At 37.2% G+C, this 25,231-nt stretch overlaps 1 protein-coding gene across 1 annotated transcript in view; it reads left to right on the forward strand.

Annotated features, from left to right (window-relative positions):
* The window catches only part of Bach2 (BACH transcriptional regulator 2), a 335,453-nt gene that overhangs the window by 243,451 nt on the left and 66,771 nt on the right, over nt 1-25,231 (forward strand). Inside the window, exon 4 of the mRNA XM_005324699.4 lies at nt 15,507-15,761. Within this exon, the coding sequence (XP_005324756.2) occupies nt 15,519-15,761 (243 nt within the window). The 5' untranslated portion in view covers nt 15,507-15,518. The remainder of the gene's footprint in view (nt 1-15,506; nt 15,762-25,231) is intronic.

Genomic DNA, 25,231 nt, shown 5'->3' on the forward strand with positions numbered 1-25,231 from the left:
GAAGTCCACTAATTACTGAGTTCAGTCTTTCAGGTTGTTTAACAGTAATGCTAAAGTTGGAATTAGACTTGCCAACTCCCCTTTTTTCTGTGTTTGACTATCTGTTGTCTTTTCTTAGTCTCTGATTCTCTGTTGTGAGTTTTGACTTGGTTCTCTTCTAAGACAGAATAAGACAGGTTCTGGGAACTCCCCTCCTACCGATGAAGAAGTTTTGGGGAGGAGTCGCGAGCCCTGTGTTGAACTGTGCACTAGGTACAAATCTGCAGTGCCTTCTATTAAAATGTAAAACGATCCGTTGAGTCATCCTCCCTCTGGTTTGACTCAGATGCTTTATGGCGCACTTTGCATGTCATTTCTCTGTAATGATTTCCCCATGGAGAAGGGTGTCTGATAGAATCCAGGCAGACTGAGACTGCTCTGAGTCAAATGGATCTTTTATTCTTTTAGCATTAACCCTTATCTCTCAGTTTCCCATCCCTGCTTTTCCCTGAAGGAACCTTAATGAAGTAAATAGGCTCTACCACCTCATTTAGCTTTCTAATCACTGTTCACAACTTCTTCTCACATTAGCAGCATGAAGCTCTAGGGTAATATTTCTCTGGCTAGAAGGGGAGGGAAGGAGATGCTGGGAGAGAATATTTCACACAGATGACCTGATAAAGAAAGAAGCGGAAAAGAAATGACTTTTCTGTGTCCTCTAACTCCTAATAGGCAAGAGGCAAATGCTAATGTGAAGCAGAGATTGATGTATGAGAAATGAATATAAATGGAGAACACAGATACAAAGAAGTAACAGCAGACACAAACTGGAAGTGACAACATAGAAAAGAAAGCTTGTCAAGGGTAGAAAACGACCTACCCCAGGAGAATAAGTGGCGTGTCAGCTGCACCCTGAGTTGGGGGATTACCATAAAAGAACCAAAAGCAAACATCAAAATACAGGGGAAAAAAAAACAGGGTAGATGATCACAAAACTGCTGCTCCTAATCTTCCCATTCCCAATTCCACTTCCTTCCTGCTCTGCCTACATCCCCACCACCACCTAAACACCATTAACAGTAATCATGCATCTTGGGCAGCCAGGCATGGAGTCCCTTTCACACAGAGATTTCAAAGCATGGAATTCTTTCCTTTTTGAGGTGAGAATTTATGTACTATGTTATTGTTAAATCCAAGCTAGAGCCTTCTCCCTGCCCCCCTAAACAGTCTGGCCTGATATGACAGGATGAATATTCAGAGGACCAACATCCTGCTGACTCTAACACTATATGTCTAAGATGGTTTCCAAGACAGGCCATGTCCTATGCACCCTAGTGCTGTCCAGGAATGAAAACAAAATATCAACCTATTGTTCACTACCAGGGGACACCATGTTTCATTAACATGCAAAAAGTGGCTTTTTTGGTTTATCTTTCTTTTGGGATGACTTCATTTATAAGGGGGAAATTTCACACTTTTCATTGGATCGGTCGTCTTTGTCTCCCTCAAAAGTTATGTGATGACATTTTTTCCTCCCACCAGCTGTGTTCTTTTGAGCATTATCACTTCCTAAAAAGTTTTCTTGGGAACTACAGTTAGAGAAGCATGTTTCAAGCCTTTCCTAAAGTTTCTGTACTTTCACAGAACCATAGAAAATAGAACTGGAAACATCTTAGAGGTCACCTCTTCCCTCATGTTAGAGAAGGAAATAGAGACATGAAATCGTTTGGTTTTTCACAAGAAAGAAGAAAACATGGGAATCTCTGAAAATAGTTCACTCTCTAGCAAAAGCCTGAGCTCGTATTTCTCAGCATCTCCCAAAAGGCTTTGTCCCTATATTCAGCCCATTGAAGTGGTTAGGTTTGCTTACCTTTAAGGATTCTTGTGTGTGTTTCATTTGAAACCCAAAGCCCACCTACAACCTATCTAATCAGGTGAAAGAACCTGCACAGGTTCTCCATAAAGACATGAATTGTTAGCCCTTTCTTCCAATCTTTAACTTTGAGGGAGCTGCTTTGGGGTTTTTTTAAACAAAATATAATGTAGATACATCAAAGTACATGAAACAAATGTACAATTTAATATCGAATTAACTTAGCACCTACATCAAGAAATTGAACATTGTGACAACACCCTGAGACACTTTAGTACCCTTTCCAATGACCACTGTCTTGCCCCAAAGAAAACCTCTATTCTGAGCATTTTCTTCAATTTTACCACCTTTGTCTGTGTCTTAGTTCAGGCTTCTGTAACAGGGTACCATATTGGGTGATTCTAATAACAAGTCTAATTTCTCATAGTGCTGGGGTTGGAAATCTGAGACCAGGGTACCACAGGGTCAGTCTCTTGTGAGGACTTTCTTCCTGCTTTACAGAGGCCATCTTTTTACTGTGTCCACACATAGTAGAAGGAGAGTGAGAAGGGGTTTCTTGTAAAGGCACAAATTCAATTCTTGAGGGCTTCACCCTCCTGACCTAATTACTTCCCCAAAACCCCACCTCCAAAGACCACCACTTCAGGGGTTAGGTTCCAACATATGAATTTTGTGGAGGGAGAGGGCACACAAACATTCAGCCCATAACAGTGTATATCCCTAGAGACTTTAAGGTTTACCCATTTTTGAACTTGATAATAGACTCAGATTATGTGTTATTACTTTGTGCTTTACTTCTGAAGCTTAATATTCAACATGGTGTTCGTGAGACTAATCCATGACTAGTAATGCATGTGGCTCTTATTTACTTTGTATTATTCCATGATATGAATAAATGAATGGTATATATATATATATATATATATATATATATATATATATATGCAATCTGCTATTGATAAACATTATGTTGGTTCAGTGAGGACTTATTCTGAATAATGCTGTTATGAACACTCTTATAGAGGGTTCCTGTTAAAGATATGCAGGAGTATCTATACAGCATAACCAAAGAGTATGATTACTGGGTCAAAAGTTATGCACATCTCCTCAGGTAGCATCACTATACCAGACCTTAATCTATACTACAGAGAAATAGTAACAAAAACAGCATAGTATTGGCACCAAAACAGATTGAAACACCAATGGTACAGAATAGAGGACATAGAGACTAACCCACATAATTACAGTTATTTATATTAGACAAAGGTGCCAAAAAAGTACATTGGAGAAAAGATAGCCTCTTTATCAAATGGTGTTAGGAGAACTGGAAATCCGTATGCAACAAAATGAAGTTAAACCTCTACCTCTCACCATGTACAAAACTCAACTCAAAGTGGATCAAGGACTTAAGAATTAAACCAGAAACACTGCGCCTATTAGAAGAAAATGTAGGCCCAAATTTCCATCGTATTGGATTAGGCCCCGGCTTCCTTAATACTCCTATAGTGTAAGAATTAGAATCAAGAATCAATAAATGGGGTGGATTCTAACTAAAAAGCTTTTGCTCAGCAAAAGAAAGAATCAGGGAGGAGAATAGAGAGCCTACAATTTTGGAACAAACTTTTACCACATGCACATAAGATAGAGCACTAATCTCTAGGATATATAAAGAACTTAAGAATTTTAACACCAAAAAAACAAATAACCCAATCAATAAATGGGCCAAAGAACTGAACAGATACTTTTCAAAAGAAGATATAGAATCAATCAACAAATATCATCAGCTGGCATGAAAAAATGTTCAACATCTCTAGAAATTAGAGAAATGCAAATCAAAACAACAGTAAGATTTCATCTCACTCCAGTCAGAATGGCAGCGATTAAGAATACAAACAACAATAAGTGTTGGTGAGGATGTGGGGAAAAAGGTACATGCATCCATTGCTGGTGGTACTACAAATTGGTGCATCCAATATGCAAAGCAGTATAGAGAACCTTGGAAAACTGGGAATGGAACCACCATTTGACCCAGCTATCCCACTCCTCAGTTTATACCAAAGGACTTAAAAACAGCATACCACAGGGACACAGCCACATCAATGTTTATAGCAACACAATTTACAATAGCTAAACTGTGGAACCAACCTAGATATGCCCTTCAGTAGATGAATGGATAAAGAAAATGTGGTATGTATACACAATGGAATATTATTCAGCATTAAAAGAGAATAAAATTATGGCATTTTTCAGGTAAATGGATAGAGTTGGAGAATATAATGCTAAGTAAAATAAGTCAATCCCCCCCCCAAAAAAACAAATGCCAAATGTTTTCTTTGATTTAAGGATGTTGATCATAATGTGCTTTAGTGGGTGGGGGCACATGGGATGATTAGATGAACTCTAGATAGGGCAAAGGGGAGGGAGGGGAAAGAAGAGGGTATGGGAGTAGGAAAGATGGTGAAATGAGATGGACATCATTACCCTAAGTAAATGAATCTACTTTTTGTTCAACCAGAGATATGAAAAATTATGTTCCACATGTGTAATATGAATTGTAATGCATCCTGCTGTCATATATAACAAATTAAAATTTTTAAAATGAGCAAAAAAAAAGTTATGCCCATCTTCAATTTACTAGATAATGCCAAACTCTTTTCCAAAAAAGTTGAATCAACCATCAATAGATAAGAACTCCTGTTACTTTACATCGTCACACACAATATTATAAGCTTTCAAATTCTTTTCAAGCTAGTGGCTATGTGATATGTAATTATATATTGTAATTATCTTTAAGATATAAAGATATAATTATCTTTAATTCTTTATGACTTTTAGATCAATATATATAGTTTGTTACCAACATCCTAATATTTTTTCTGGATCAGCTATTGTATCAGATTATGCATCTCCACTAAGTTTATATTTAAGTCTAGAAAAAAATGTTACTAGTTGTCATTACTTTCTTACTGGATATTTTGAAATTTAAAGAGTTATTTAAATTTTTGGAATGTATAAAATAAGAGGAGAAAAGTCATATCAACTAGGAAGTTAGCAAAAAAAATTGGAGCTTGTAATTGTCTCCCCCCACTTTTAAATTTTTTTTTTTTGGTATATTTTTCAACTTTGCAGTAAAAAAGCATCATCATAAACTGTGTCAGTAAATTGAACTTCCTCCTGAAAGGTCAAAGAAAATGGAAGTTTATACTGAAGTACGAGAACCATTCAGAGCTATTAAGAATTTGATGATAGGATTGCAAGTGCTTCCTCCTAACGACAGCCTTAAATTTCAGTTCCCTTGGCACTAACTAGTACACACGCAGATGGAGTATTTGAGTAAATAAAGAACACAAAATGTTTTAGCTACTCCGTGTCAGGCCCTTACTTGAGCTATCTAAGGCATTAGCGACATTAAGTGACAAGCACTGCAGTTTTCCATTAGGAAATACTGAAATCGAATTGCTTTCCACTTTAAGTAAGAAGTTTGAGTCTTGATGTGGTTGGAAAGTGTTTCCAATCCAAAAGTAATAACTAAGTAATTTTAATAGCACTATGCACTCTAAAATTTCTGTAGACTTGATAACTTTTCTTTTACAAAAACTATTATAGATTTATAGTAAATAACTTTTTTAAAAAAAGAATGCTTGATAAAAGCAGAAATTTACTCAGCAATCACTAAATAATTTAGAGTTTGATTCACAAAAGTATTTACTTAATGCACTGTTTCTAGGAGAAATATGGTTGGAACTTCAAATGAAGTGGTTTATAATTTGGTCTTTTTCATTACCTGCAAGGCATATTCATTTCTCTTCATCTGAAACATTCTAGACATGACAGGTTGTCTGTAAAACTTAACATTCTAATTTTTATTTTTTGTGAATTGCAGCTTTTCAGATTTCCCACTGTGGGTTTTTTTTTCTTTTTGATGTATACTTTTACCTTCAAAACTAACAGACATTTTAATTTCTGGATGTGACCCAATAATGAATGAAGAGTGAAAAAGTTAATGAGAATTTGTATTACTATATTTTTGATTGATATGAATGGTGGTCTATGTAGCTTCTTGAGGGGATGAACATACTATGACAAAATAATAGTAATTAACTTTTACTGCTGAACCATATGATGAAATGATCGGGGTATATATGGAATGTACATGTGCAGCTGGGATTTTTTGGCCTACAAAAAGAAGAATGAGATCCAGCCAAAACCCAAATCAGAACCTTTGGAAAGCTTTCTTATGATCAGATTTCAGCTAATGTCTACATACTTCAACACATTGTCTAATGCTTAAAGACTGGCTGTCAGACTCCTACGTGCTATTCTGGGCTCAGTTACTCGCTATACTGTAAAGTATTTCATTCTTAGATCCATGAATCCTGCTGATGATTTCAGGATTTGCTGTATTAAGGAGAAAAATGTTTAATTAATGTTAGTAAAACAAGTAAACAAAGAAAACTTAATGGAACATAATGCAGTGATAGGAGAAGGAGAATTCACTTTGGCATTGTTCAGTCAAAAACAGATGAATTGGAGGGAGTTCATAGAAAAGCACTGTGATGATTGGAGAATGGGAAGGGCTAAGGAATAAGTGTGTCCCATGATGCTGGAAGTGGATCCAGTAGAAAGAGTCTTTATCTACTGATAAAGACTCAGTAGAAATGTAAAGGCCAATTTATACACAATGGAATATTACTCAGCACTAAAAAATAATAAGATCATGGCATTTGCAGTGAAATGGATGACATTAGAGCAGATTATGCTAAGTGAAGTTAGCCAATCCCCAAGAAAACAAATGCCGAATGTCTTCTCTGATATAACTGGGGTGACTCAAAATGGGGTAGGGAGGAAGAGCATGGGAAGAAGATTACCTCTAGATAGGGAAGAGGGGTGGGAGGGAAATGGAGGGAGAAGGGGAATTGCATGGATGGTGGAAAGAGACCTTCATCATTATACAAAATATATGTATGAAGATGTGAATTTGGTGTCAACATATCTTGTATACAGAGATATGATAAATTGTGGTATAAAGGTGTATTAAGAATTGTAATGCAAAAATAATAATAATAAAAGAGCTCATATAAAATAAATAAATAAATAAATAATTTGAAAAAAAAAAGAAAAGAAATATAAAGGGCAAGAGGAAGAGAGTGGTGCTGGCATGGCAGAAAGAATTATCCATAATAATTTAATTAAATCAAAAAAATTCTCAAAGCCAGGCAACAACTTCATGACAATAATAGATTTCAGATTATACAATTTGATGAACAAAACTAAAACTGTTCAAATTCTTTCAAAATTCTCTGGAAGGTCTAGCCTAAAGAGCAAATGTCCATGTTTGTGCGACTAATAGAGCTTACTTCACCAACTGGAAGTGTTTTTATGGCCACTTCTCCTTTATTTTCTTAAATCCACCCTTTTAGCAGAATATAGAGTCTCTCTTCAAGACCCCGAGTTGTCTGAGAGCACAGAAAGAACACGGTCTTGCTTGTGACTTGGAATCTGCTAGTGAGCCCACTGTCTTGCTTCATACCATTAATGACTGCTCCTTCTTGATGGGTACACACCTGTGACCTCTGCTATTCTTTTCTGCTTAGGCCTCAGCGGAACCTCAGTGAAATGTGTTCCCTAGTGGCATACTCTTTTAGTTCATATTTCCTTACTCAGCTGTGGTTTCCAGAACAGCTATGGTTTCTGAACTAAGGACTGAAGGAACCAATAGCCTCAACTCCACATATTATGTCAAAATGTCCTCCTAGACTTGGATTCCTATTTCCTAAAGGTAACTTTACTTCAAGTGACTTGTTTCCCTTTGTGGAGATAGAATTATTCATTCAAACAGATCTTCCAAACCTGGAATCGATGCAGAGCAGGAGTCAGAGTCCTACTTCTCTCCTAGAAAGCTCTGGTTTCTCTGCATATTGTCCACCCCATCCCTTGTTAACCAGCTTTTCAGGGAGGGTTTTGTTAAACCATGAAACATCCACAACAATAACACTGAGCACATAAATGGTCTTTATAAGATCAAAGAAAGCCAGTTTCTATCAATTAAAATGACAGTATATCACTCCCTATTATCACTTAGGTTTATTTCTTTCATAGACTCAGACTCATGGAGTTGTAGATCTGCGAAAACTTTGCTAGTTTTCTGGTTCATACTTCTCATTTCACAAACATGGAAGCAGGCTCAGACGAAGTTAAGCAATTTGTCCAAATCCACAAGGCTGGCCAATGCCGCAGGTAGAGCAAAAGCCCAAGATACCTGGTTCACCTTATTTCTACTGTATTTCACTTTCATTTCTCTTTTACCCAAGAATTTATGGCTTTGTATTCTTCATAGCAAACTCCAGTCTTGGAGTACATGCATTAATGTGTATTACCCATAAATGAATTGGAAAAATGAGATGTCCCTCATTAATCTACTTCTGAAGAATGAGCACATCATCTATGCCCTAGAATATTAATTATTCCAGCCCAATTTTGAGTGTTACCTGCTACATCTAACCTATTATGATTTTTAAACCAAATAAATTTTACAGACTACTTGAAAAAACTGAATATGATAGGCAAAAGAAGAATAATCTAAGAATTAAGAATGGAGAAAATAAATCATAATCGAGACCCTATGTGAGACATAAGAAAATATGTAAAACATTCTAAGGAAATGAAAAACTAATAAGAATATACAATCGAAAATATTTGTCTTCTTACTAAATCATGAAAAATTTAGCAGCAATTTTCTAGTCACAAACAGAAGCAACGTGACCTTGATCTTACTCAGTGGCCTAGGGTCATTACAAGTGAATTGTCATGTAGAATGTTATTCTTATTACATTTTTAAAATGATTATAGATAATGAAACTGACAGATACTTTACCTTTTATTGGAATACCAAAGGACATAATGTTTCTTCATAAATATTTTCATAATTAGGTATTTCAAAACATCTGTGTATAGAAGAAGAAAGTTTACACTATATGGTTAGCAATGAGATAAATTATTGGTTTTAAAGTATTTGGAGTAATTGTACTCTAAAGAGTAAATCTAGGACTTTAGGCCAAGAATAGTGGTACACACCTGTAATCCCAGCTACTCCCTGCTGAAATAACTATGAAAACAAATAAAATATATGAAATAATACTTTTCAAGACATTGGATACAAAGTAACAAAGGACAGTACAGTAATCCCTAAAAGAAAACAAACAATGCAACATACTGTTACAAGAGTTTTCGGGCTATGGAACAGAAAGGAGGAACCAAGGAATTGCTGGATGACTCCTAAGTTGAAGAGACATAGCTAAGAGTCTGGAGAGATGACTCTTCCAGAGATTTTCAGAGAGTACCTCATCACTATTTTGCCGAATACTGATCACTACATGCATGTGAGGAAACTTCTGAAGATTGAGAAGGGAACTACCCAAAACAATCAGAGGTAACATAGAGCTCATGGAGGACTAGAAATAATCCCTATACCTACCAGCCAGACTAGAAAACCCATATTTCAGCAGACTTTGGGTAAATTATTCAGAAGTGTCTTGGATCAGTAGTGGGGAAACAGAGAGCTCTCGACTAGATGCTGCTTTTCCAATCTAACAAAACTCAAAGCCAAAAATCCAAAAAGGTTCACACTTTTTCCAAGTACCTCAACTCAAGAGTATTTATAGTAACACAAACATATTCAGCATCCAACAAAATTAAATCCAAAAATTGTAAAATTTATAATGTCTTAAATGCAATCAAAAATGTCCAGTCATTCAAAGAAGTAAGAAAATATGATTCACATTGAAGAGAAATAATAATCAAAACCGAGCCAGGGGGTTAGGGTTGTGGCTCAGTGATAGAGTGTTTGCCTAGCTTATGTGAGGCACTGGGTTCAAGTCTCAGCACCACATATAAATAAGTAAATAAAATGAAGGTCCATCAACAACTAATGAACACATTTAAAAAGAAAATACTGAGCCAGAACTGATACAGTTTTAGAATTTAAAAAGACATTGAAATGGATACCATAACTTTATTCCAAAAGTTAAGAGGTTAAACAATTAAATATCTTATGCAAAAACATGGAAGATATTTTAAAAGTCTAAAAAAGGACTTTTGAGATGATGACCACAGTGTCGGAGATAAAAATTATACTGGAAGGGATTAGTGACAGATTAGACATTACAGAAAAAAAGATTAATGAACTTGAAAGTCTAGCAAGAGAAAACTATCCAAAGGGAAACATAAGAACATAAGAGAGTTAAAGAAAAAAAAAGAGTGTCAAAAAAATTTTTAAATGAACACAGTATTGTGAAGTGTGGAACAACTTCAGGTGGTCTAATATACAAATAACTGAACTGCCTTAAGAAGAATAGGGAGGAAAACAAAAAAATATATATATTTGAAGAATTGGTGTCTGAAGTTTTCCCAATATGATGAAAACTACACAGCTATAGATCAACAATGCTGGAGAAACATGAAAGAGACTACATAAGGCACATAATCATCAATTTATTCATTTAAAGAGAAAACCTTGAAAACAGCAGGGTGGGGTTGAGAGAGACCTTACATACGGAGAAACAAAGGTAAAGGTGACAGATTTTTCACTGGAAACAATGCAAGTGAAAAGACAGTGGAATGACATCTTTTACAGTACTGAAAGAAAAGGAAAAAATCCTGTCAATCTAGAATCTATACCCCATGAAGGTATGTTCCAAAAGTTAAATCAACTAGCTTTTCCAGAGAAACAAAAGCTAAAAGAATTCATTACTAGCACCCCTGCATTGCAGGCAATGTTAAACGAGGTCCTTCAGGAAGAAGGAAAAAATACTCGCACACACACACACACATACATGCACACATACACTCACACATGTGTGTGCGTGTGTGTGTGTTTATGTAAGTATGTGTATATATATTATTTTTATTGTCTAGATTTTTTTAAAACATAATTGACTGTTTAAAGAAAATTAAAAACAATATAGTATAGACTTTTTAACATTTGTACAAGGGAAGAACCCTTTTATTTCTCCCTTGTAAGCATTTTAAGTTTCTATTAATCTGCATTAAATTATACAGTATACTTGAAGGTGGATTGTGATAAAGAAGCATATTATAAATTCTAAAGCAACCAATAAAATAATAAAACATACCAGTAAGAGACAAAATTGAATCATAAAAAATATTCAGTTAATCCAAAATAAATCAGATAGTGAGAGGAAAGAGAACAAAAAACATTTGGGACAAATAGAAAACAAAGAGAAAAATGGCAGATTTAAATTCAACCAAATCAATAATAACATTAAATGTAAATGGTCTAAGCACCATAATTAAAGTCAGAGATTGTCAGATTAGATTGTAGGAAAAGCAAGACCCAATTATATGCTGCCTACAAGAAACACTTTAAATATAAAGAGACAAAAAGGTTAAAAGGAGAATAATAGAAAAAGGTATATTGTGCTGATGCTAATCGAACAAATCTGGAATGGCCGTATTAATATTAGACAAAACAAATTTCAGAAAAAAGAATATTTCCAGGAATTAAAGGAATTAGTGGTAGAGGAATGAATACTTCCAAGAGAAATTAAAATCCTAAATGTCTATGCATCTAATAACAGAGTTTCGAGCTGCATAAATCAAAGATAGTAAAATTTCAACAACTGAATGACAACCCCAGTTATTGTCAGAGATTTCAGTGTCTCTCCTCAAGATTTGATGAAACCCATAGACAGAAAGTCAAACAAGAGATAGAAAACTTGAGCAATACTCATCATCTGACTTTTAACCTCATTGACATGTACAGAACACACCAGCAAACTTCATAATACACACTCTTTTCCAGTGCATATGGAATACCATGTTCTGGCATATAAAACAATTATCCATGAATCAAAAAGGATTAAAGTTATACAAAGTTTGTGTCTGACCATAATGGAATCAAATAAGAGAATTTTTAAAATATATCTAGAAATTCACCCTAATATTTTAGAAGCTAAATAACGTTTATAAATAACTTAACACATCAAGAAAAAAATCAAAATTGAAATTTACAAGTATTTTGAACTGAGTAAAATTAAAATTCAGTATTTCAAAATTTGTGAGATACTGCTAAAGCAGTACTGATTGAATTTTACAACATTAAAGCCTGTCTTAGGAAAAAAATATAAGATCAATGAATGCAACCTACACATTGTGAAACTGGTTTAAAAAAAGAAAAGAGCAAATTAAATTCAAAGTAAGTGGAAAAAAGAATATAACAACACAGGAGCACTCAGCTTTCCTCCTGTAGAGTGTCTAGACATCTGGATGGCCTGTCACTTTAAATAAAGAAGCCCACACCTGTGACTGTGACCAGTTCAGCTGTCCACTTCCAAGTGAGACTCTCCAGGTTGGCATCCTTCTAATCCAGATGAGTGGCTTCTGTTGCTGAAGACATTCTCATACCTACCTTACCTCTACATTTGTAACAAATAAATCCTAGGTACAAATGGGGTTATTTTAGAGAAGTAAAAATAAATAAATAAATAAATAAAGTAAAAGTACAACAATAAGAATAAAAATCAATGAAGAAAATTCTATGGAACCTTCCCCCAAAAATTTAAAAAGCTATAAGAACAACTATATAAGAACAACTAAGCAAATTAGGCATACAAAATTTATACACAAAATTTATTTATAGGGATTGAGGATGTAGCTTTGTGGTAGAGCACTTGCCTAGTATACCCTAGGCTCTGGGTTTGAGCTCCAAAATCACACCACACACACACACACACACACACACACACACACACACACACACGCAAATCATTCGTATCTGTATATTAGTAGAGAAAAATCAGCAGTTGAAATTCAAAAGCAATACCATTTATAATGGCATCAGAAATATTAATATGTATGTATAAATCTGACAGAAGATATGCAATACCAATACACTACTACAAATCTTCTTTAAGAAAGATTAAAGATAAACTAAAGAAAGAGAAATGGGGGACTGGAGTGGTGGCTTAGTAATAGAGTGCTTGCCTAGAAGGTGTGAGGCATTCAGTTCGATTCTCAGCATCTCATATAAATAAATTAAATAAAGGTCCATTGAGAACTAAAAAAATATTTTAAAAAGAAAGAGAAATGCTGTGTTCTTGGGTCAGAAGATTCAATATTGCTTAAAAGACAGCTCTTCCCAAACTGATCAGTAGATTAAGTATAGTTCTAGTAAAAATATTATTTTGTAGAAATTGACAAGCTAATTCTAAAATGCATATGGAAATGCAAAGAATCAAAAATCACTTTGAAAAACAACAAATCAAGACACTGTTGATAGAGGCATGAAGATAGGCGCATACATATAGATCTACACATATATAGAGAACTGATAAAGATGCAAAGGCAATTCAGTAAAGAGTGGTTTTAACAATGGTGTTGGAACAATTGGATATTCATAGGCAAAAGAAAAAAAGAGGCTCAATTCATACTTTGTACCATATAAAAAATTAACTCAAAATTGTCAAGTACTTAAATGTAAGAACTTTAAAAAAAAAAAAAAGAAAAAACTAAATTTTTAGCAAAAACGATAGGAGAAGATCTTTGTGACCTTGGTTTAGGCAAAGACGTTTTTAGATATGACTCTAAAAGTACAATCCATAAAAAGAAAATAATTGATAAATTGAACCTTTTCAAATGAAAACTTTCTACTGTTTGAGAATGAAAAGACAAGCTACAGAAGACTGGGGGATTTTTTTTTTAAAGAGAGAGAGAGAATTTTAATATTTATTTTTTAGTTTTCGGCAGACACAACATCTTTGTTTGTATGTGGTGCTGAGGATCAAACCCGGGCCGCATGCATGCCAGGCGAGCGCGCTACCGCTTGAGCCACATCTCCAGCCCTGGGGGAAAATATTTACAAATCACATAAAGGAGTTTTATTTTGAGTATATCCTTAAAACTCCATAATAAGTAAACAAACATCTCAATTAAAATTAGGCAAGGACTCTGAATAGACATTTTACCAAAGATACACAGATGGAAAATAAGCACATGAAAGGTGATCAATATCTTGTGTCATTAGAGAAAACAAATTAAAACCACAAAAGAAATATCATAGTGTACCTATAAGAATGGCCAAAATTAAAAGACTGGCCATGCCGAATGTTGGCAAGAATGTGAAAAAAACCAGAACTCTCATATGCTGGTAGGGAAATGTAAAATGGTACAACCACTTTAGAAATCAGTGCTGTTTCTTAGAGAGTTAAAGTTATGTACAGCATACACTCTATTCACTCTACTCATGTGTGGGTGGCTTGGACATCCTGCCCAAGAGAAAGCATATGTTCATACAAAGTCTTTTATACTAATGTTTACAACAGCTTTATTTTAATAGCCCCAAACTGGAAACAACCCAAATATCCATCAATATATTAATGGGTAAAAATGTGTATTCTATCCATGGAATAAAGCATGACTCAGAAATAAAGGAACACACTTTTGATATATTCAACAATATGGGTGAGTGTCAAAATAATTATGCTGAGTAAGAGACGCCAGACATAAAATACATACTTCATGATTCCATTTGCATATAACTCTAAAAAGTTCAAATTAATATATATAGCCAGAAAGCTGATCAATGATTGCCAGAGATAGGGCACTGAGAGGTACAAGGGAGGAACTATAAAGGGGCTTAAAGAGACTTCTGGCAGTGGTTAATTTATCTTCACTATCTTGATTGTAAGGATGGTTTCACAGTTGCTCACATACGTCAAGTTTCATACCATAAATGTGTGAAGCTTATTGTTAAAGCTGTTTATTTATTGTTAAAGTGTGGTGGGTTTTTTTTTTTGAATGAGAATGAAGCCATGCCTGGATTCATAGTAGTAGTAAATATTACTGAAAAACCACATTATATAAATTAATTATGGATACCTCAAAGGATTCTTTTTAAAACAAAGATGACTTTTGTAAAAGTAATTTTCACTTTGAATACATCTTTTTCATGACTCCTATTATGATCCATTGTGTTTCCTTAAAGAGGGTGTACGTCAAGTCTGCTGACATAACGACAGCAGAGTTCCACCCGAGAGCCCATCACCACCTGCATTACGTTGGCTGTGCATTGTCTTGAAATACAGAAGGCAGATATAATAGCTGCTATGTCTATTCTTTGGGGCGTATGCAGTTTAGAACACTTGTAAAATCATGTATTTTGATTAGACATTTATCCTACTTGGCACCTTAACCAAATTTCAACTTAGAGAACTTACGTGTACTTCATCAAAACAGCATTTCAGATACTTCATCTTAACACAAATTTCAATCAGTACTGGAATGGAAACTATTTATATGTGAAAAAGTGCTATTTCAGCTTTCTAACAAAATGAAAACTACGACTTTTAAAGTACATGTGTGTTTTAATCATGTTAAGTGTTCCTTTAAAAGATCTGGCTTTGCCACCATGGGGTAAAAAGTATGCAGTGAGTGGAAAGGTTAGAAGTCAGCCATCGACCTTGACTTTCCGCATGTGCTCCCTGACCTAATTATGCCAACCGAGTTTGAACGTGCTGATCTGCAGTACTGCTTCTTTCCTGCCAGGCCCATGGGTTGGACCCAGAAACCATGATGTTCATTCTCCCTTCTCTCTGTGACTCTCTGATAGTGGTGGTGACTCAGCCTTTCTTTCTTTCAGGGTGTGAACGGCATGTCTGTGGATGAGAAGCCTGACTCCCCCATGTATGTGTATGAGTCCACAGTCCACTGCACCAACATCCTCCTGGGCCTCAATGACCAGCGGAAAAAGGATATTCTCTGTGACGTGACTCTGATAGTGGAGAGGAAGGAGTTCCGAGCCCACCGGGCTGTGCTGGCCGCATGCAGTGAATACTTCTGGCAGGCTCTGGTTGGACAGACGAAACATGACTTGGTGGTCAGCCTGCCTGAAGAGGTATAGTAATTTGGTTTGTTTGTATAGTTGATAAAGGAGGTGGATTGACTATAATTGGCTTGGTAGGATCTAGAAGGTATAACCTGTGCCACGTGTATGTCCAAGTCACCCACATATTAGGTTTGTGGCAAAGTCAGTTTCTGTTTGATACACGTGAAATCTCAGAAGCATGAGTATGAACACAGCATGTTTCTTTAAAGGAACTGAACCTCACCTGGGGCTCAGTCACTTGTAGTTTCTAGTTCACTTAAACTTCAGATTTTGACTAGTTCCACCTAAATTTGATGCAGTCCTAGATGTGGGATCTGAATCAGTGCTATGATTTCTCTCTTTCAAATGGTTTAAGGATTGTTGAGTTGCCCTTGAGAATAAAAGAATGAAAGCATTCACAGGGCCTTCCTTGCTTGGGGAAAAAATTAAAAGCAACCAGTAATTCTCACCATTAGCATAGTGAGATTCTAAGAAGCATAAACTTGATTCTCTCACCATTTTTTGAAAATATCCTACTCAGGTTTTCTGATTAAGTCAATGAGTCCAGTCTTGTTGGTACTTTGGAGACACCAATAACTGGATCTGCTCTGTCCAGAGATGGCATTCAGTTTCAGTTGGATGGTTTGAGCTCTGAAAACTCAAAGGATGGGCTTCACAATGACAAACTATCACTCTAGTCACCCTCTGAATTGGGTATACCATTCCTCTCCTTTAATCAACCTGACTTCCCTTCAATTTTAATGGGACAAAGGGTAATACTGTCCTTAGGCTTTGTGTTCAGGCCAGAATCATTCCCTGCACACCACCAGCACAGTGTGCAACTGTAGGATCACCATCAGCCGTTGTATCTACTGCACAACTCCCAGCGGTACAACTCACATTCATACTCTGCAAATACAGCCCTCTTGTTGGACCCTGTTCCACCAAGTGGCTCTTCACCGCAATCCTAGGAGAAACCAAACACACCGTCACTCACATGTATGAGTTGCTAGTGATTATAGCGACCATCAAATTCTAGGGGTCACAAACCCAGATGCCTTCAGAGATTTTGCAAATAGTATTAATGAAAGCAGTTGTGTATAAGACAGTGGAAAGTGACAGAGAAAGCATGTCCATTGATGGACATTCAGATCCAACATTTAAAAAGAAAGACAGCTGGGGATATAGCACAGTGGTAGAGCACTTTCCTGCCATGGGTGAGGCCCTGAGTCCTCCTGCACTGCAAAAACAAAAAAAAGACAAGCACACAAGGTATAGAACTCCACCAGATCCCAGTCCCTTGTTAAGCAAAATCTATGGTTATCTGAGGGCAAGAGAGTGCCCAGCTGATAAAAGTGAGAACTGCATAAGCACTCAGTATGTTCACATTCAGATATTTCTTATGTACTCACAGTAAAATGCTCCATTACCACTCCTCATGCAACAAGTAAGTAGACAGTAGAGAGAGAGAGTAGAAATTAAAGGATAAATCACTTGAAGACAGAGAAACTGGGGCTTGTGAAGGGAGCCCTTAGTAACATGGACAGGCCGGAGAATGGCCATATGCGTGGGGATCCTGAGCTGGAGTTTCCTCATCTGCATGAGCAGGGCAGACTTAGCCAGTTAGTGGGGTGTTGTGGGGATTAGGAGAGATGATATAAAAGTTTTCAGCATAGTGCAGTGCCTGTCTCATAATAAGCATTTGTCAAATATAAGGCCTTTTCTTCTCTGGATGGGAACAAGAATGCCTTTCTTACTTATTCCAACTCTAGACTAATCTCTGGAACCATCTGGAAAACTTCCAATTGTCCAGAAAGATCTTAAGGAAGGAGGTGATGCTCACAGTTTATTTATTCTCTGTTACCTATTTGAGAAACATTTTCTATATATGTTTTTTACTGATTTTAAAAAATAATTGGATGATATGAAAATATATTTATTAATGAAAGTCATGTTTTACATAATTTAGTTTCTCTTCTGTGACTCTGTTGGCCCCATATTGAGACTCCCTAGACATTGTGACCTACACCCAGGTTAGCCCTGGGATCCTGGTCTAGTCACTGAATCTCTCTGTCAGTTATCTTGCCTTTAAGAACCTCTATAATTCTAAAGTCAAAGTACAATACTGGTGCAGTAAGATGAAAAGGAGATCAGCATATAAATGCCTATGACATAACCTTAAAGTTTCATTGTAGAACAAATCCTTAATAATTGCTTATTTCCACGGCATTGCATACTCCTATTTAAAATAAGAGACACCCTGTGTAGATATATCCCACAAAATCTGTTTGACCTTTTTGGTTTTATTCCAGTTAAATAAGAGTTGGCTGTGTGTTGCTTCCCAGCCTCTAAAAGGACTGTTGTCCCCACATTATCTTCGTCCTCCAAACCATGACGACATTCTGTTTGCCCCCATTCCTGCAGTCTTGACATTAACCCATAGAGCTATGGGTTGGATGTCTTCCTTTCCTTTCTTCCCTTCCATTTCCTTTTTTCTTTCCTTCTCCTCTCTCCCATCCCATACACTCTCTCTCCTTCTTTCTTAAATAAATCTCTGTTGTCAGTCATCTAGCTCTTAAGTGTCTGAATAATGGGACCTGCAAACCAGCCCCAGTAGCATTTTCCTCTGTGGGGCTATAAGTGTTTGGAGGCCTCCTTGGAAGAGCCTCCTCCTCTGCTCAGCACCTGTCCATGGCCAATGCACTGAGCAGGGTTTTCCTCTGCTGTATGCACACAGAAATTCCCTTGGAGGCTCAGTGAAAATTGTCACACTTTTCCCCTGTGAATAACTTCATAGAATTTGAATTAATTGGCAAACAAGCAAGCATCCCAAATTGCTATTTTAGAATTAACTAGCATTTGATCCCCATGATACAAGAAAAAGCAGTGAAATGGTTAACCTCACATCAGCTTATCACTTAATTCTGATCAACTTCTGGCCTGCCCCCACCCATGTTCCCACTTGCCACACCTCAGCTCACACCTGACAGCTAATGTTGTGTATCAGTTTGAGAGTTTTTCTTGCACTGTGAAACCTCCAAATGTAAACTGGCACCCTCCTACTCCCTAATTCAGTTTAGGCCAAACCCAGCTCATATCTAACTACTGTCCAGTCCTGTACTTCTACCCTGAAATCCTCACTGTTGCTGGGAAACTCCAACAAATGTGAAACCACTCAGTGCCCAGCTTCAACCTCTAACCTGAGAGGGGAGAGATTTAAAATAGAGGCCTCCTTCTAGAAGTCAAGGAATAATTCAATTGCTTTTGCTTTTATTTTTTATTTTTTCTCTTCTCTAAAATGGATTGAAAGATAGACCTGAAACTTATAGGATTCGAGTGTTGGCTCCCCGTTGAAAATAAATCCGGGTATGTGTCAGCAAATAGTAGGAAACCAGCCATTGTACTAAGTACTTCCATTGTATAATTAAACTGGTCATTTTAATCTACAACTAGAAATTACGTTTTGTGCGAAGAGAGAAGAGAAAGTGGTGACGTTACAAGCACCTCAAGGCTGTCCTCCCCCTGCTCCTTAGGATTAAAGTTGGCTCAGGAGACACATTCTTAGCAAAGGTTATGGAGACCATTTCACCCTGGATGCTAGCCACACCAGAAGTAGCATCACTGCCATGAAGTTCCATCTCTTGGTGTGTGGAGTTGAGGTCAGAAATGGAGTGTGCTTTCTGAGAAGCTGTGCAGCCACAGAGGGTTTGTCTCCAACCCGTGCTCAGGAGGCTGCTTGGCTCCTTCACAGAAGGCTAGGGAAATAGCATTTGTCAGGGGATTATTGTCAAGGGTCTGCCACCCTCTTTGTCTTATTTCCTATGTTCTTTCATCCTCTAGAAAAGAGAAAGGGTGCAGAGGATGTCTATGGGGTGGAAATAAATATGGCCCCTTAGGTACAAATATGTCTTAGACTTTTGCTCATATCCTTGCTCTCTCTTTCCAGCTTGTGATAAATCTTATTCTTTTCAGTACCAAAAAGAGAAAGAGAGAAAGCTGACCCAGAAAGCTTGGGAAGAAGAGGCCTGTGTTGTCTTCACCATAGGGTGCAATAAAGAATGTTCCTGCAGCAGTACTGCCAAGTGCGGATGCCAACAAGATTATGGAATCTTCTTGTCTGGAAGTTTTTAGAGGCTATGAAAGCTGTTAATGTCTCTGGGATGGTTTAGGTCCAGTCTTTTAAGAAAGGAGTAAGAGAGTCATGATTATCATCAGACGGTCCTTTCAGTATGTAGTGCTACAGAAGCTACTTAATGCTGCAGCGCAGTTTGCCAATAGCATTCTGAGCCTGGGTGTGGCTGCAGAGAAAGGTGGAGGTTTTGAAGAAAACAATGGGTGACACCTTTGGGAAGTGGCATGGCCAGGGGGATACTCTGTAAAACGCTCATTCACAGAGCATGCAACCAGCCCTTTGACCTCTCCATGCACCAATTAAACAGAACTCTGAGGGAGACACTACGACTCTTTACCAGGATAAGAAGGGGAATTTTTAAAAAACTAAGAGCCATCAGCCATAAGGGGATGGAAAAACCATAATCTGGGACTTGGCACCACCTATGTGTAAGGTCTCTAGCAAACCACACAACTCCTTTGGGCTTCTGCTTCCCCACTAATTTATTTCTTCATTCATTCAACAGTTTATCACAGTCCCTCTATGTACCAGGAGGCACCATTCTGGGTTCTGGGTAAACCTCACTTACATTCCAATGGGGAGAAGGAAGACAGAAAACTAATAAATCCCAAATGTACTCAATTACATGCCACTGAGGAAAATAAAACAATAATGGAGATTAGGAAATGTCAGGATTCAGGTATCAGGATTTTTAAATAGAGGGGTCTCAAGAGTGGCTTGTTTGCAGGGGCAACTTTTGAGGAGCATAAGGAGGTGAGGGGGCCAGTCATGCTGATATCTGGGGAAGGAGGGAGCTAGGCAGAGGAACAGCAAAGAAGGGCCAGGGGATGGAGCAAGCATGGCATATCTGAGGCAGAAGCAGAGTGAGCAAGCTGGGAATGGAAAGAGGTATGTCTGGGAGAAGATGGGGCTGTGCTGTGCCCCTTGCCAGACACTTGACCTTTACTTGGGATGAGCTGGGAAGCCACCCAAGGGTTTCAGAGGAGCAGATCATTTTGACTGCTGTGTGCAAATGGACTGAAAGAGGGCAAGGGCAAAAGCAGGGAGAACACTGAAGAGGGTAAGACAGTAACTGAGGACATGACCTCAACCAGGGCCATGGCAAGTGGAGTGGTCATCAGTGTCAGATTCTTGGTGGCATTTTGAAGGTAGAACTTATGGAGTTTTTCTATAGATTGGGTATAAAGTGGGAGAGAAAGAAAAGGGACAGATAGCTCCCATATTTGGAGCCCAAGCTGATGGAAGAAGGGAGTTGCCACTAACTGAAATTGGTTAAGACTGGGAGGACGAGGTTGGGGGGTGGGTTGAGCAGGCCTGGGAGTTCTATTTCATATATTTTGTATTTGAGATACCTGTTTGCATTTAAGTAAAGAGGTCTAGTCCACTTTTGCATGTGTATGACTGGAATTCATGGGTATAAGCCTAGGCTAGTGTTAAGAGATTTTGTTTATTTGTTTGTTTTGGTAGTAGGAATGAACTCAGGCACTTCACCATCGAGCTACACCTCCAGTCTTTTTTATTTTTTATTTTGACACAGGATCTCACTAAGTTGCTTAGGGCCCCTCTAAGTTGTTGAGGCTGGCTTCCAACTTGTGATCCTCCTGCTTCAGCCTCCCAAGCTTCCAGCCTCTTGGGATTACATGCATGTGTCACTGCACCTGGCTAGTTAAGGGTGTTAATACCAGAGTATCAAGGATATTGGAAGCCACAGACTAGAAACAATCACCAAGGGAATAAGCTTAGATAGAAAAAGAAAAGAGGTCTCAGGATTGAGCCTTGGGGATTTCCAGAAATGAGAGGTCAGGAAAATGAAGAAGAGCCATCACAGTATACCAGGAAGGACCAGTCATTGAGGCAGGAGGAAGAGCGAGAAAGTGTAGTGTGCAGTAAACCAAGTAAAGGAAGCATTTTGAACAGAGAATAATCAGCTGTGTCAAATGAGTTTGATAGTCAGCTAAATGAAGGCTGAAAGCTGACATCCAGCAAAGTCAAGGCCACTTGTGATTTCATTGAACACTTTTGGGAAGGAAATAGGAGCAAAAACCAATTCAATTTGTTTTAGAGAGAATGGAAAAGAATTGAAGAAAATTAATATAGGCTATGTTTTTTGAGGCTTCTTGAGTTAAAGAGAATTGCGAATTGAACCAGTAGCTGGAGGGAAATAACATCAAAAGACATTTCATTTAGCTTTAGTGTTTTTTCTTTGTTTGTTTGAAGTAGGAATACATTCTAGCATTTTTGCATTCCTTTATGAAGATTACCATTGTTCGCCCATACCCAATTTTTTCTCAATTTGTTATCAGGTAGGCCATGTGGCTAGATCTTCCAATGATATGTTAGATGAACTCATGTCACTTCTGGTTTGAAGCAGTTAGAAGCAGGTCTGAGTTCTTCGTGCTCTTTCCCATTCTTTGGTGACAAAGAATTCTGAAGATAGTAAAGCTAAAGCCCAGATCCCTGAGTCACTATTGGAGGAAAGTCAGGAAGAAGAGCCATCTAACTCAAATCAGACTCTGACACAAATAAGAAATAAGCTTCTACCTTAAGCCATTACCATTTGATGTTTTAGCTGAACTTGGTGACCTGCACCTGTAATCCTACCTACTTGGAAGGCTGAGGTGGGAATATCACTTGAGCCTATGAATTCAAGACCAACCTGGGCAAATAACAAGATCCTATCTCAAAATAAAACAAGAATGTGATGTTTTATTTGTTATTACAATAGAGCCCCACCTATTCTGACTAATACCTGGACTCATGAGAAAATTCTGGCAGAGAGAAAACTAGACGATTTAGGAGGCAGAAGCTAATTAGTAAATGAATGTCCTTGAGTGCACAAGTGATCTACTGACCAAGCAGATGGACTCAACTTCTCAAGGCACATCCTTATTTGAAAAAGATAGAGTTGAACTGGATGGTCTCTGAGGTCCTATCCCATGCTGTAGGTTTATGGTCCTTGAACTTTTCCAGGTTTCTACAGAAAGGAAAGAGAAGAAATCTTATTTTCCAGGAAGAGAGAAAAGATGTTTATATTAAGAGATAAAGGAAAAGACTGTGGAAATAGGAGTAAAAGTGTTCAGGAAAGGAAAGAACTACAGGACTCCAGAAGAGAAGCTCAGTTGTTTTACTTATTTTTGTCACTACTCCCTTACATTCTCAGAAAATATCTTGCAGACGTTCACAGGAGATGGAAGTTAAAATACCTATAGGACCACTGGGCTATTTGATAACCTAGAACATAAGCAGATTGCAGAAGATGCAAGTAGATCATGGCTCCCTAACTATTTAAGAAGGTTGTAGAATTTTGAGAAAATTATTTTACATTGAATGACCTCAATTCCAACATGAGTGTGCAGGGAGTAACAATACTAGTTCCCAGCTTGACTTGCAAGGTTGCTATTCAGATTAATGAAACGTGATATGTTCAGCTTCTTGGAAGGATGGTGCTATAGAAACAGTAGGTGTTATTATTCCCATAAAAGGAAAGAACAGTCTTCTCTGATGAAATGGCTCTTACCTCAGAATCCTCATTAAAAGCTGTGGTGCAATTTTCCAAGTTGCATTAGTGAGACTTGGCAGTAGATGAAAAAAAAAAAAAGCAAATAAATAAAGAAGTCAGAATATTCCAGGTAACTACTTGCTGGCAAGAAGTTTTCAAGTCCTAGAATCATGCTGATAGTTCTGAAATGCCTCAAGGCAGAACTTATTTATAGTAATGCAGAGGTGACTTCCAACCCTGAAATCTGGGCCTCAGCCTCAGATGGGGGTGCAATAAAGCAAAGCCATGAAAAGGGAAGCAGATTCTATTGTGATTCCATCTCTGAAGGCTGCAGGAGGATGCTGATACCGAGGGAGGGAAATCTAGGGTGAAAATAGCCACCGCAATAGCTAATTTTAAAACTGAGATGCATAAGCTGTTTTCCAAACCTCTTACATTTCTTAAATCCTGAGGCCAGTAAGTCCTATTTAAAGAAACTGATGCAGAAATGCATTCCTCTTTTGGCAGAGTAGTAGGAGTTGAGTAGACAAAAACCTAAGACATATCTAAAAATCATTTTAAGTGACCTGATTTCAAAGCCAGTTTTAAGGTTTCTTTTCACTAAACCCGTTTATCCCTATCTCATAAGATGACCACAATAATCAACATTTTATGTAGATTTATAACAAGGACTTCAACAATAAAGTTGTTTGCATTAAATTTTGTCAAATTAGTTACCAGCATATCTGTGCTTCTTAAAACTCTTCTGTATATATGAACAAAATGTCCCTTACATTTCTTTTTTTCTTTTTTTCTCCAACTATGGAGACTCTTAACTATTTCAATTAAAATTAATAATAGCTTTAAAGACAAAGTTCAGAGCTATAAAGTTCCTCACTTGATCAGTAATCATAACTATTATTTTGTCATATTTAATCATAGGACCCAGGCCTTTAACAGGATACGTAATTAAACTTTTAATTCACGATAAGAAGTTAAATAGTACTTGGGAAGATTTTTATTTTTAATTATTTCACTTCCCATCTAGATTATCTTCCCTTCCCACCCACCTACCCCCCCCCCAAAAAAAAAAAGTGTGATAAAGAGACAACATGGCTGTCAGCCAAGGGTGTTTGGGTCATGCCAGCAAGAGCTTGGCCACAGGCCATCGTCCAATTAGCCTGGCTTCATGGTTGCAGAGTAATCACTCATGATGAGTCACTCATGATGTAGTGGTACTTTACTTGAGCCAGTACTTCTTAGAATAGGTCTCTTGTTCACTGTTATTACCTGTTCTACTTTGCCAATAAAAGTGCAGGACTATTAAGGCTGAAAGCCAAACGGAAGAGAAACATTGATTATGTATCTCATTTCTCTTTGCTTCCTGAAAACTGAGAATGCAATAAAAGAGAGAAAGCATGGTGTGTCTTTTAAGTAAGTTACAAGAAAATACAGTTTCCACACCAAAATTCCCAAGAATTGGAATCCAAGAGCCAGTTTTTATTCTGTCTTTTCTTTGGCAGCTTTAACATTTGGCACAAATTCGAGTATATCAATAAAGTTACCTAATAATCTTAATGGATTCACATTCCATTCAAAAATTTGGAATGTCACCAAACTGCTTTAGGTTTCAGCTCTATTGTTGGGGTGTTCGCAGTGTTTCTGGTGGGTGTGCAGTTATAAAAGCAAACAGCCCTTTGAAAGAGACCCTTCTTATGGTGAGAACACCTGGAATCTTGGTTGGATATGCTGTAAGCCAGGAAATTGATTCAGGAATTTTTTAATAAAATGGATCATACTCAACAAGCATTAGACTGAAGCATGATTGTCATTTAAAAAAAAAAAAGCTGTTCTGTTCTTAAGACGCATAAGGAAAGTAGAACAAAATCA

This window comes from Ictidomys tridecemlineatus, chromosome 8 (genome assembly GCF_052094955.1).
Source record: "Ictidomys tridecemlineatus isolate mIctTri1 chromosome 8, mIctTri1.hap1, whole genome shotgun sequence".
NCBI classification, from domain to species: domain Eukaryota; kingdom Metazoa; phylum Chordata; class Mammalia; order Rodentia; family Sciuridae; genus Ictidomys; species Ictidomys tridecemlineatus.